Consider the following 13,799-nt stretch of genomic DNA (forward strand, 5'->3'; position numbering starts at 1 on the left):
TCAAATTTCCAAGAAGGGTAACAAAACGTGCAGTCCATTTTTAAATAGAGAGACAAGTTGTTGTTGTTGTTTTTTTTAAAAAGAAAGAAATTATTAGAGACAACCCATCTACATCTATGAAGAAAATTAGCCAGCTGGTTTATCTAATAGGCTCTACATAAACAGAAACATTCACCGGGAAAAACAATATTGGCACAGCCAGCAAACATCCAATACCTTTCACCTCAGTGCCCTCAGCCTCTATTCTAGGCCGATGCTACCAAACAAAAGAACAAAATACACATGTTCATGAAAAGGAGGACATTGCAAAGGGTGTTTGCTGATCAATAACGAAAACAGTCGGACACTATAGTAATTGCAGAGAGCCACTATACTTGTATTTTCTAGATAATGCCATGTTTAGGTGATTGAAAATCAACAGTGGCAGGGAAAATGACTGTATAGTCTTAAGAAAAGGCACATTGATTGCCTTCAAGCAGCGCTCACGTTCTGATATGACAAATATGAAGGGGGAAATCACTGGACCTAAGTAACAAAAAAGGTCACCCAAACTGTTTTCATTTTCTTTTCCTATCCTCAGCGTTGCTTACCCTTTCCATGGGACTCAAGTCTTGCATGAAAAAAAAAACTATTCCCCTTTGTCCTTTGTGTAAATTTAATGACGTTATTTATGACTACAAGGGAGGAAATGTTTTAAGGGGCACCTGAAGAAAGCCATCAAAGGATAAAATAATAAAACAGGATCTGGGAAATACACTCATAAGAAATCCTGATGTCAGTGAGCAAGAAGCTAGTCAACCATTAAAAGACTATTTGTGGTGTCCTGCTGGTGAGAAAACATCTAAAAGGGTCAGACAGCCTGGCATGGTGTTTTTTTAGGTCTTTACATAGAACAAAAATGCCATTTTTCCCTTTTGCTTCTCCAGTAGACAGTTAATTATTTGCAATCTAACACGTGTAATGTCGGTAATTTAATCAAGGAGCTCGGGAATGACACTCAAATGTCATCAAGAGTGTTGATGAGGGTCATGTCAAAGAGATTCATAGCTAATGATACTGCGTAGTAGCTTTTATGTGCTATGAGCCTTTAGGTTTTATCACAAGAATGCACAATTTTACAAAATAATATAACCTCTACCTTTTATTTTAGACTTGAATATATAGAAAAAAGCCAAACGTGGTGTGTTTTCTTCAAACTCTGCAAGCTTCTGTTTATATCACTTTATTTGACAGCAAGGAAGAGTAAAGGTTTTCCAGAAATAAAGCTAAAAAACAAATCTGCTTGTTTTGACAGCAGCACTGATTGTCACACTGAGGTGAAATGGCTCACCCTTCCCCGATTGCTCTGTGCCTTTCATCTTTTACTGAGTCCTAAAAAACACATGTTCAATTCACAATTCCTGAGCAAGTGTCAGGCTGTTATTGTTTGTCCGCTGCAAGGTCGTCGTAAAGCTCATCGAGTGACACATCTGAGAAACTTAAAGTCTCTCTACCCCACAGCACTCTCTTGTGAAAAGACAAGGAGGGGGTGAAAATTAGGCCAGGATATAGAAAATAATAACTCAGTAGTTACTGTCCTGAGGCTGTTTTCAAGCTGCCTTGTTGGCCGTTTATGAGACCTTCTGTCACCAGTGTAGATATACTATTGTCAGATACATGACCTGGTCAAGGACACAGTATTAGGTTTGCTTTCTGCGTTCGCTGCCTCTTCTACTGCCGTTTCTCTTTTCTCAAAAATTACATAACTGAAACTGAACAGTGCAAAATGATCACTATAGATTTCAGGCACCAACAAATGCGTCTAACCTCAACACAAGGCCATTGAATCTATATGTCTCGATGGTGTATTACATTATACAAAGCAAGAATGTGTGTCGAATAGAAAACAGTTTTTAGTTTAATTCGCTGGTATATTTAATTATGATTATTTACTTATGGAACTTTTTTCCAAGCAGTCAGCCATTTTTCCAAATTTTACAACTGTGCACAGTTTAAGTTGTATAGATTGAATGTTGAAGAAGAGCGTATTGAAGTATGGTTTCTTATTGGGGCTATAAACTGTCTAGACAACACTCCCCTCTTTTTCACCTTCAGCAAGTCCCTTAAAGGACATTTGTTTATTTGAATATAATGCTGTGTCTTTGTCTCACACTTATCAGCTGTGGCATTATATAACACTTACTGAGGCATTTTAGAGTGATAGAGAATGGTAGAAAGGCCAGTATCACCAAGAGTTACTGAAACTTTGCATACTCCTGTCTGTAGGTCATTTAAATGATATTTTCTTAAATGAACATCAGCGCTTTCTCCTAGTATCAATCACTCTTTCATGCATGGAGCTACTTGTTAAAAGGAAAATCCAAATTAAAAATGTTTCCTGAACTTATCAGGGTCAAAAACATGTTTTGTATAAATAAAAAAAAAATTGAAAGGATACAGTGCAAGCTGATCTGATTTTCACATAGGAAGTTGCATGAAAACCAGCCTTAACTACAGTGTTGCGGTTTATACATTTGTTTTTTGCTTTTCTTAAAACTTTAACGTTCAAGCCTCAATCTATGAAGCATGAACACACTTGCCCTAACTTGCCTAATAGACTACAAGATCTGCATTTATGTGTCAATTGTGCTTCCACGAACAGTTTAATCCCTTTACAAGCTTTATATCTGTATGCCTGTTGCTTCTTTTCCTGTCAACATGCATAATTTTACCCAAAATACACTTTTGTCAAACTACAGTGACCTTCACTGTCCTCTATGAAAGCAACACTTTAGTATGCCCTTGGTATACCAATTAATGTCTGCATGAGTTAATCTGCGAAAAAGACCTACAAATAGAACTCCAAGGTTACACTACAACCATATTCTGCTATTCCTATACTTTGCCCCACACACAGTCTGCAGCAAGACTGTGTGTTTCCACCGGAACATATAGCACCCTTTAGAAATCTGTGGGTGACTGCTGTTGTGTGGTGAGCTATAAACATGCAGGAGGTGATCACTGTGCTCTGCATTAATAAAGGTTCCCCCTTTGTAAATTCTCCTTTGTGATGTGTAGTGAACTTCCTGGAATGTTTTTTCGGCACACCGACTGTGCCAACAATGTGAATGCTAATGTGAAGCAGGACCAACAGAGTCATTCCAGCATCATCCTGATCCCATAACAGAACCCTTGTTTTTTTTTTTTCTTCTTTATTTTGATTTCCCCCCCTGACAAAACAACATTATTATGGCGAGTACAGCAGCAGGAAATACAGTGACAGATTCAGCCTCTTTAATAAATAATACACCACTGCAAATGGTTAACCACACAGCAGTTAGGGACATCACCTAGCATCACAATAATTTATTGACCAGCTCCTTCAATGCAAAACCACACAATTTTGAGCTATTTTGAAAAAAGAGTTGCGTAGTGGGGGAGCTTGACCGTTTGGCTTTCTCATTCATTCAAATATAACCAACAAGACGTTGTTTTCATTTCATGTTTGACTCTGTTTCCTGTTATGGCTCAACGGTATCCTTAGATGACTGTGTTCCCTCCATTAGTGTACATCCTTGAGACAAAACTACTCTAACGTTTCATATTTAGGAGATCAACATTTACTAGTGCACAATATTCTTTTTTTAAAAAGATTAAAGGGAGGGGCACATATGTGCATGTACATGGTTATAGCCTATGTTTTGATGAGCATAAACTGACTTTCTGTAGAACTATTTTGCCATATTTCCCTGTAGGAACATCCTACTTAGTCTACAGTGATGCTATTGGATACAAAACGCTGTATGTAAAATATGTGGAGTTTCCTGGAAAGGGATGGCCAAAAACCCATAAACAATAAATTGCTTTAATGAAAATAAATGGCATAAAGTAGGATCGGATCATTAAATTTCGCTGCTTTGAGTTTAAAGTCAAAGAAACAATATTTGGCTGAACTCTCGGTCGCCTTTGTCTTTCTGTGGCAGGCAAAATATAGTTTTCCTGAACAAGGAAAAGTACTATAAGTTGGGTGTTATTAACCCTGCCTCCATCCAGAGCGCCATCCACTAGCATGGCTCCTCCCGCCCCCTTCTGGCACTCTGCTCCGCTCATCAATAGGGAGCGCATTTAAATAATGTGTGAGCGCTTGGATCAGAGCCAATCAGCTGTCAGGGGACCGTGATAAATCGCAATGCATTATTGATAATAATAATTACGTTGACATGCGCATTTCTACTTCAGGGGTTAATTTTCCGAGCCGAAGAATCTGTTGAAGAAGGGGAGGAAATTTGTCTGTAACTCTTTGCTCCTGATGGTCGCACTATGTCGCGGCGCAAGCAAGCCAAACCGCAGCACATCAACTCCGACGAGCCCGGATCGATGGAAAATGGTAAGTTTACGCAAAAAGATGAGCTTGTTGGCAAGAAAAGTTAACATGTAGGAATGACACAGTATCGACATTTTATTTAAAAGTGTGGAGAGGGGCTGCTTTTACGTTGTCCTCCTCGCACTTTGACCTGTTGCTGTCCCTCTCAACTGACCGGGGCTAAAACTTCGGTCGAGAAGCGACACATTTAGAAATCAGGTGCTCCACGAGGGGCTCTTTTAAATTGAAACATTGTAAGCTTTCTGTCTCTCTCTTTTTTGGTAAAAGCCGAAAAGCATCGTTTATTCTTGGCTCTGTTTTGTCTTGTTTCGTTGTTTATATTGACGGTTTGATTCTAATGAATGAATTGAGGTTGTTTCGCGGACTAAATTAAAGACGGTAAAGTACTTTGAACTTTTTGTTGATTCATTGAAGGGCACGTTGCTACATTTTGGATTGTTTACGCTTTTTACATTTAGAATAATTACCTAATTTGGTCAGGATGCCTGTCGTGTAACTTTATTTCATTCACGTATTGCGAGCTGGTTTTACTGTTAAATTTGAATCGGCTTTTTTAGATTTTGCGCAGTACCTTTGACTCTTTGTGCCGGATTCCCATAGGTATCGTTACAGTTTATTCTGCTGTAATTATAATTATCCGTACTTTCTGCCCCTTGTAATTAATAATTGTGTAATCTGGCGAGAGTTTATTTGCAAATCTGCGCCTCAGTTGGAAGTTTCAGACAAAGGTACCCAAAACTGTATGAAATATGACTCTGTAGTAAGCCGACCTAAAGGCAATAAATCCCCCAGTTTAATGCATGACTGTTTCCTTTCGTACATATGTGGAGAGGTGGGGGATGGAGCAGTGGCCTTTTTGTGGAGACTGGGTGGGGGTGCGTTTTGGTGTTGCCATAAGCAAACTTCAGCGCCGCTGTAGCCCTCATAATTAGAAAACTTGGGATGACAAGTTTTCCTTTTTTTCATGAACTGTAGAGCATAAAATGCCAAAAGGTTATGCATGAATCTTATTCAGCCCGCATAAGCTGAACGGTTATCTCTGACCTCCTCATGTTGTCCACCAAAGGTGATCACAGGAGGCTCATGCGCCGTCAAGTGGCGAGCGAGTGTGCTGCGTCCTGTAGTTATCTAATGATGGATCCGCTCTGATAAGGACTTTTTTTTTCTTTAGTTTTAAATGCTGCTAAGCTGCGTCATGGGTGCTTTTCCAGTCGACGTTAACAGTGTTGCAGAGCCATAGTTAGCGCTTCCTCATGGATCAGAATGTAATGCTGTTTGCAAATTTTTCGTGACACCGCCTCAGTGCCGCCTGGTGAGCAATTAACAAGTCCAGCAGATTCCTTGGGCAAATGCAAACAGGTGGTCTACCCCCCATTCTTCCAGGCATTAGCATTTAACAATACACCCAGTTGTGAAATGGTCTCTGGTTAGCACACAAATTAAAATGCTCACTTGGAGCACTTATCAATCTTTCAAAAGACTGAAAAATGCTTGGGAAGTATTTTAATAAATGTAAAGCTGTCTTGTGTTTGAGCCATTCTCATTTATACAATATAAAACCTGCAATTTAGAGAAATTGTTTCTATTGTTTCTGGGGTTAGTTTAGTGTAAGGTGTTTCCTTTTTTGTGTGTGTTTTTTGGTGGTGGGGGGGGGGGGGGGGGGGGTCTTTTTTTTTTTTCTTTTTTTCTTTCAGAATCTAACTTGAGTGTAACTTGATACTCAATCTGTAGCTCTTTGTTTCTGTGGACATTGTTCTAGGTAGCCAAAGATAAATGATTGCCCTCTACAGGCCCTTTGGACAATAGAGCAATTCACAATTTTTACAGCCTGGTGCAGTTACCTAGAGAGAGTGGACAAAACGGGGGGGGACCCTTTTAGATGTGATGGTGTGAGCCAGTGAATAAGTACATTACACCAAATCAGCAAAATCTCAGATCTTGACAAATGAACAAAACATTGTAGCCTTTAATGTGTTACAGGAATTACATTATTTGATTTGACGAACATGGTTGTAATTGTATGAGAAGTATTAATGTAAATATTTTATTCTCTCGTTGAAGGGATTCATCAAGGTGATTCCGCTGAGGAGATTGGAAATGAAGTAAAGAGGTTCAGAATGGATGAAACCAGAGTGTGCACCAAGTGCTGTGCTGAATTCTTCGACGAAGAAGAATTTCTTGAACATGAGAAAAATTGCACAAAAAGTCAGCAAGTGGTCATCATGAAAGATGGAGACGGCAGTGACGAGCCCGAGAAATATTCACAGGGTTCTTCTGAAGGCCTTGCCAGTGATCACGAAGACGGCCACTCCAGCAATCATTCTCCATCGCGTGCCAACACAGACCAGCTGGAAAGATTTGAGGAGGAGTCCAGTGCAAATGCAGATGATTCCAGACACCAGGATCGGGGAGAGATGTCTGCTAGTCCTGTGATGACTTTCCAACCCTCCCCGAAAAGGCAAGATTCAAATGTTACTCTTGAAACCATGGCTGACACTAAAGTGGCTGTTTCCCAAATTCCTTCAAACACTTCTCAGACTTCACAGGATGCCATGCAGGCCATTCCAGTAATCCTGGAACAGCTAGTGTGCCTCCAGCAGCAACAGCTACAGCAAATCCAGCTCACCGAACAGATCAGAATCCAAATAGCCATGATGGTCCCACAGAGTCTCCAATCATCAGTAGAGTCAACAATGGATCCTCTGAGAGCCCTTGGTGCACATCTCTCTCAGCAACTGTCTGCTGCAGCAGCACTGATAGGAAAAAGAACCGGCAGTCAGAGCCTTTCCATGGAGAAACTAAAGCAAGGTAAACTACCTCTACCCACTGGCATGTCTCCTGCTCTGAATGCAGGAATGGGCTCGATGACATCAAACACAGACCTTTTAAAGGGTGCTCCAGATCTAGCCGGACGTTTACCAGTACTCATGCCACAGTCTTCAGGTGTTCTGGGTTTCCCTAGCGTGTTCAGTGGAGTCCAGGCAGGGATCGATGCCTCCAAAAAAGTGAAGCCCAAGATGCTGAACATCCCACCGGAATCAAAGAGTGGGGACCCACTATACAAGCACAAGTGCAAATACTGTGGAAAGACTTTTGGCAATGACAGTGCCCTCCAGATTCATTTGCGTTCTCACACCGGGGAGAGGCCTTTCAAGTGTAACATCTGCGGAAACCGTTTCACAACCAAGGGAAACCTCAAAGTGCATTTCCAGCGGCATAAAGACAAATATCCCAACATCAGCATGAATCCTCATCCTGTACCCGAGCACCTTGACAATATTCCGACCAGCAGTGGGATTCCCTTTGGTATGTCCGTACCCATGGATGAGTCAAACATAACCGAAATGAAGCCTGTGCTAAGTCACCCAGCGGCTGTTTTCAGCCCATCATCCATGCCAGGGTTTAAAACATTTGATGGCTTTGGGGGTGATCCATTTTCCCAGAGACCCTCGCCATCAACAAGTAATGGCTCCCCAAATGTTTCGTCTGTGTATGGCCAAGACGTGGGCCTGGAGCCCAACCAGAAAGATGCTAAAGAGATGCTTGGAGCATTGCACCACATGAATGGTAATTCTCTCTTAGGGGAGCAAAGCTCTGGAACAGCAAAACTTCAGCAGATGGTGGATGGACTGGAGAAGAAGACTGGTGATCCCAATGAGTGTGTGATCTGCCATAGGGTACTGAGTTGTCAGAGCTCACTCAAAATGCATTATCGCACACACACTGGCGAAAGGCCGTACAAGTGCAAAATCTGTGGCCGCGCATTCACCACAAAGGGTAATCTCAAGGCTCATTATGGTGTGCACAGGGCTAGCACTCCTCTTAAAATGCAACACTCATGCCCAATCTGCCAGAAAAAGTTCACAAATGCAGTGGTTCTACAGCAGCACATTCGCATGCACATGGGTGGGCAGATCCCCAACACCCCCATGCCAGAAAACCAGTTTGAACCAGCAGAAGCAATTGTGCCTTCTCTCCCAGAAGAGAAGTCTATCGACGCCAACGAATTTGAAGCCAGCATGGAAGATCAAGAGCCAGAGCTTAACAAGACAGCAAATGACTCCTCCAGTTCCCTGCCATCTGCCGCTGAGGAGCAACCACAGAAGCTTGCAGCCCCTGTAATGTCCAGCCTAGATGTTTTGAAGAATCTCTCCAATGCTCTTGCACTGAAACGACAAAATAGCACTACTTCAGAAAGTGAAGGAACATCCAAAGAATCCCCACCAGCTCAGAGAGAGCAGGAGTATCAAAACGGCCGTAGTCCCTCCATCTCAGACTCGGCTGCGTCTTTTCGCTCCTCTTCTCCAGTTAACAACTTTAATGGCAAATCTCCTCAGCCTGCTCTTGATGAATTTCCCCAGAGCGGGTCAAAACCAGAGTCAGGTGACGCTAAAGATGAGTCAAGTGGCGCACTTGACCTCACAGCTTCCAGCAGCTTCACCCCAAAAGCAATTAAGGAAGAGCCTGGCATGTCTTTTTCAAATGGAGACTATGGTAAGTTTACAAGTTGAGTGAAGTGTATTAGATGCTGTCATCTTGAATGTGTAGACCTAATCTTCAATCTTTCTGTATTAGTAGCTTCCAGTAACATGCCTTTCATGAGGATACCACCAACGTTGGCCAGTCTAGAGATGAAAGTTCCCCCAGAGAATCCTCTGGGCCCTCACGGGTTGTTCAGCTCCCATGTGCCTCAGGGAACAGCCATGCCCTCCTCAGTCTCCCCTGCACCACGACGATCAGCCAAACCACATGTGTGCCATGTCTGTGGCAAGAACTTCTCCTCTGCCAGTGCCCTGCAGATCCATGAGCGCACACATACAGGAGAGAAGCCTTTCGCCTGCCACATTTGTGGCAGGGCTTTCACAACGAAGGGAAATCTAAAGGTGAGTCATCACTTGTCTGAGAAATGGTTAAATTAGGCATTAGAGTTCATGTATATAGATGATGTACTGAAAAATAAGTGTTTTGGTTTTTTTTTTTTGTTTTTTTTTTTTTTTTGTTTTTTTAAGGTTCATATTGGCACCCACATGTGGAACAACTCATCAAGGCGTGGCCAGCGTCTGTCTCTAGATAATCCCATGGCGTTGATTGCAATGACCCCAGATGCAAAGATGATGCCAGAAATGATGCAGGCCCCCAAAGAGCTGGTCGCTCCTCCGATGAACTTTGACCCATCTCTGTGGAACCAGTATGCGACTGCTACCTTCAGTGGTGGCCTGACCATGAAGACCAATGAAATTTCTGTCATCCAGGGAGGTGGCATCCCACTCCCTGGGAGCCCTGCTGGTGGGCCCCTGATTGGCTCCACTGGAGGCCTCATGAAGATTGATGGATCCCACTCAGGCTTGCCTGCCACCATGGCTGAAATTGAGAAAAATGGCTCAGACAGTGTGCCAAAATCACAGTTTCCACATTTCATGGAAGAGGGCAAAATAGCAGTTAATTAGTTTCCTTTGTCTTTCTTTCTTTATCCATCAGGTAATAAACACATTCACTTTTGTGAATGTCTCTCTTCTTTATTGAGGTACAATCAATATTCTGAGAAATCCTTGTTGATTTGCTGTTAAATTGGTTAAAAATGTCCAATTAACTTTATTGCAGCTATTTTCCTCCTGATCTCAGTGATTCTTAAGTGTTATTACTAGTCAAATCTGTATAACTGCTAGGGATGCATCAATACAGCAGCTTATTTTTTTTCAAGGACATTGACAAAGAAGACTTGCTGATCTTTCGATTAATGTCTGTCTATTGTTGCATAAACTTTGATGGCATGATGAAGCGCTGAAAAACTTTATTAATTTAGTTATAAAAAGATTTCTCTGGTTCCCTGGTACAGAAAGGGAGGAGAATGACAATATCCCAAGCTCATGATTCCAGTTGGTGCATCCCTAAAAACTACTGTAGTTGTATTTTATTTCATGTAATTATATATGCGGGTATTTGTTTTCTTTCTTTTTTTCCTTTTTTTTTTTTTTTTCCCCAGTGAGTTGTTTTGTTGTCTCTCCAGAAATTGAATGTATAACTTACTTGAAACTGCTTTAATTCAAGACTGTCTCCTTGATACTTTTGAAGGATTTTGACTTTAATAGGAAAATAACCTGAACGTGCCAGCCTGATGAGTCAGAAATAATGACGTATTTGACCACATGTGTCCATACTACTTCCCCCTCCTGTTGTGTGCCATAGGTTACATGATATTGTACATATTTGTAGTGGTAAATGTTATTAGCTTGTCTGTAATTGAAGAGGCGTTCTGATCAGATTAATGTAATGGGCAATGCAAAAATCTCTCAAAGTGCAACAGTTCAGTCATAGCTGAATTTTGGTTGCACTGGCGCCAGGATACAGTAGTTAATAACTTGTACCCTTTTCCAAGTGCCTAGTCTGATTTCATGGCACCATCTGGTTGTAACAAAGGTGCTGTTTGACTTGAGATATTGTGTTGTGACATGGCATGTATATCACATCTTTGTCAGCTTACTAAAATCATTTTTTACACCCACGTAGTCCACTTCTACAACTACGGAGTAAAATTTTGTTGGCTGAGCTCTGAAGGCTATCCCATGCTTAATGTTCTCATGCCTGCACTTTATTTAAGGTTTTAGTTTCATTTACATTGTATAGATACATTTACGTCACTGCTTAATTGTACTGGCTAAAAGGGGAAGAGGTCAAGCCAACATTTGTATGTGTATTTCCTTCCTGTAACAAACAGCTGTTTACGGTAATATACAACTTGTAGCATGATTAATTTATTTATATTACACAGTGCTTGAGTTTAGGGGTAAGTTCTACCTCTCTTAGATTTTAGTTGTCCCACATGCCCCTTACACTCAATGCAATGCTCTGTACGTTTCTGGGTACATAGTTTAGTTTAGTTTTTCCGATAATGCGATAAGATTTCTCACTCTCAACCTGCTGAGTTGAACAGTAATGAATGTATGTCTGACACTTTACACAACTCAGAATGGTCCAAGTGCTTTGTAGGTCCCTGCTGTACATTCCTTATTGATATGCATTTGCCAAGTTGTGCCTTTCTTTAGCAACCATGTCAGAAACTGCTTTCAAGTTGTCTCTACAGTTCAAGTAATGTTGAGCCAGTTTGATCCGTTTACAGTGTAAATATTTCTTCTTTTTTTTTTTTTTTTTCCAAAGGTTTCCTTCACATAAATGTTTTCTGATTTTTGAAAAATAAAATCAGGGTGACTTTTTCAACATTCCTCCTGTCATTACTTCAAAGATCATCGAACTTTAGCGATGAAAATAAATAAATACATTTTTAAAAAGCCTTAAGACTAGACAGCATTGTGCTAGCCAGACCTCTAGGCTAATATTTATGGCTACACAGGCTTGTTTGAATGTACATAAAATCCCTTATTTACATAAATTCACCCTTCAATAACTACTGCAATTTTTATTTTCTTTTTCTAAATTCTCATTTCCCAACAGGAGCTATTAATCCTTTGCCAGTTTGCATTCTCAACGAAAAACTATTTGCATCCCCAACTGAAGCATGGTATCCAATCGTCCATTTTTGGTAATCAGCACAGTGGCCTCTTCCTGAGGAATTTTGAAATGATCCATTAGTTTGCATAAGTCTCCCTATGGAATACAAAGTAGTTCCAGGCAAACAGAGTGAGCAGATATACAGAGAAACCTGTAATGCAAAAATACAGAATGGCAATCATAACCGTCAGATGTCTTTGTTGAGAGTTGTTTGCATGTCAGCTCATTTTAATAGTACCTTTTATGCAATATCATTTTAGATTTTGTAAGGGCTAACAAAAAGATGGCTCTGTAGTGTTGTGGTTTACACATTCACCCTACCAAGCAAAAGCTCCCCAGTTTGAGGATACACAAATCCCTTTGGGGATGTGTCAGGAAGCACATCTAGTGTAAAAATCTGCCAAATCAAAACATGCAGAGCTACCTGCTGGGAAAAGCCTTGTGGTTAAGGAAGCAGCATTACAGACAACAAAAAGATACAAAGATAGTGCAATGTTTTATGCGTATATCTGAAACATGACGCACGATAGATGCTTTCATAGTGGCTGCCTTTTCGCATCATTTTTTCAATCGACTCTTTCTCTGTCACAGGCTGAGGTCAAAGTTGTGGGATGCAAATTTAATTGCTGTAGGTTAAACTCATTATACAAATTTTACAATTTGCTACAGTCGTTTAAGTTTACCCTTTTGTCCTTGCTCAAGCCTTTTTAAATAAGCACTTTACAGTCTTATGAGATCTCTTCTAATGTGCTCAAAAATGCCCCAATAGGCTGATGACTGGCCCATTTGACTGCATTACACTGGGGTGTGTTTTAATATTGGACGCCTGGATGGAAGGATGGATGGGTTCGATTCAGTTTTATTTACATAATGCCAAATCACAACAACAGATGCCTCGAGGTGGTTTTTATTGTAAGGTAAAGACCCTACAATAATACAGAGAAACGCTTTTGACAGGAAGAAACCTCTTAGAACCAGGCTCAGGGAAATGGCCTTCTGCCATAGATGGATGGATTGAGCGATATGTGTTAATCACATTACAGTCTATCAGATCACATCACTTTCTACTCAGATTGTTTGTGGGTATTTTGGAAAGATGCTGAAATTAGTGAAAAACAAATCATTACCACTCCTTTCTAGTCTTAAGAACCATGCTGAATAAGAATAGTGCTAGCAAATATGGGTCATAAAAACTGCACAAACCTGTGTTTGGAGAAAAGCCTTACTGTCACCCAAACCATACCCCAACTGTAAAGCACAGTGGAGAGAACAACATGGTTTGGGGCTGCTTTGCTGCAGGCTTTGCAGTCATCAGGTAGCATTGAAATTAAAACGATAACATTTTAATAAACATATAAACATTTATCAAGTAAAAGATATTGTACAGCTGAGTATCAGAGCAGCAGTCCTTGAGATGGTCCTATCAACATGTCAGAAAAATGACAGAAATAATGAAAAAGGAAAAAACAAGGGGTTGGAAGAGTTAATAATAAAGCCAATAATTTTTGATTAAAAAGAGAAGACTCCTCAGTCAAGACAATCCAGAAATACTGTATGAAATTCAACAGCTTGTTTATTTTAATGTCAAATAAAATCTATGACACTTAATTCAGCTATTTAAACTTTTTAGTGCCAAATTTCACTTGATAACTGTTTGCTAAAATTTTTTGTCTCTCTCGATTTTCTTTAAAATATATATATTTTTTACTGTATTTATTTCTAATGTAATGTGTCCTGGATTTCCTGTACTCCTCACTGTGTCTCGTTCGTTTTTGGTCTTTCCTGTGCCACCCCATTGAAAAAAAAAATACTATTACTAGTACTATACTATTAAAACTAAAACACCTTATTTGAAAAAATAATACAATAAGTAATTATTAATGACACGAGTGTGGTATAGTACTCCAGTGGAAGATTGGTTTGCTTGGTG

General features: G+C 40.4%; 1 protein-coding gene across 4 annotated transcripts in view; it reads left to right on the forward strand.

Annotated features, from left to right (window-relative positions):
• Positions 1 to 11,578, forward strand: part of sall4 (spalt-like transcription factor 4) — a 29,378-nt gene extending 17,800 nt beyond the window's left edge. For 2 of the 4 annotated variants that reach the window (XM_076877924.1, XM_076877925.1), the window contains 4 exons: positions 4,219 to 4,366; positions 6,425 to 8,857; positions 8,939 to 9,246; positions 9,373 to 11,578. In XM_076877924.1, the coding sequence (XP_076734039.1) occupies positions 4,300 to 4,366; positions 6,425 to 8,857; positions 8,939 to 9,246; positions 9,373 to 9,810 (3,246 nt within the window). In that variant the 5' untranslated portion in view covers positions 4,219 to 4,299 and the 3' untranslated portion in view covers positions 9,811 to 11,578. Of the gene's footprint in view, positions 1 to 4,087; positions 4,367 to 6,424; positions 8,858 to 8,938; positions 9,247 to 9,372 lie in introns of those variants that run through there. The other 2 variants (XM_024806354.2, XM_012921584.4) reach the window with 2 other exon arrangements.
• Positions 11,579 to 13,799: the final 2,221 nt, after the last annotated feature.

This window comes from Maylandia zebra, linkage group LG20, assembly GCF_041146795.1.
Source record: "Maylandia zebra isolate NMK-2024a linkage group LG20, Mzebra_GT3a, whole genome shotgun sequence".
NCBI classification, from domain to species: Eukaryota; Metazoa; Chordata; class Actinopteri; order Cichliformes; family Cichlidae; genus Maylandia; species Maylandia zebra.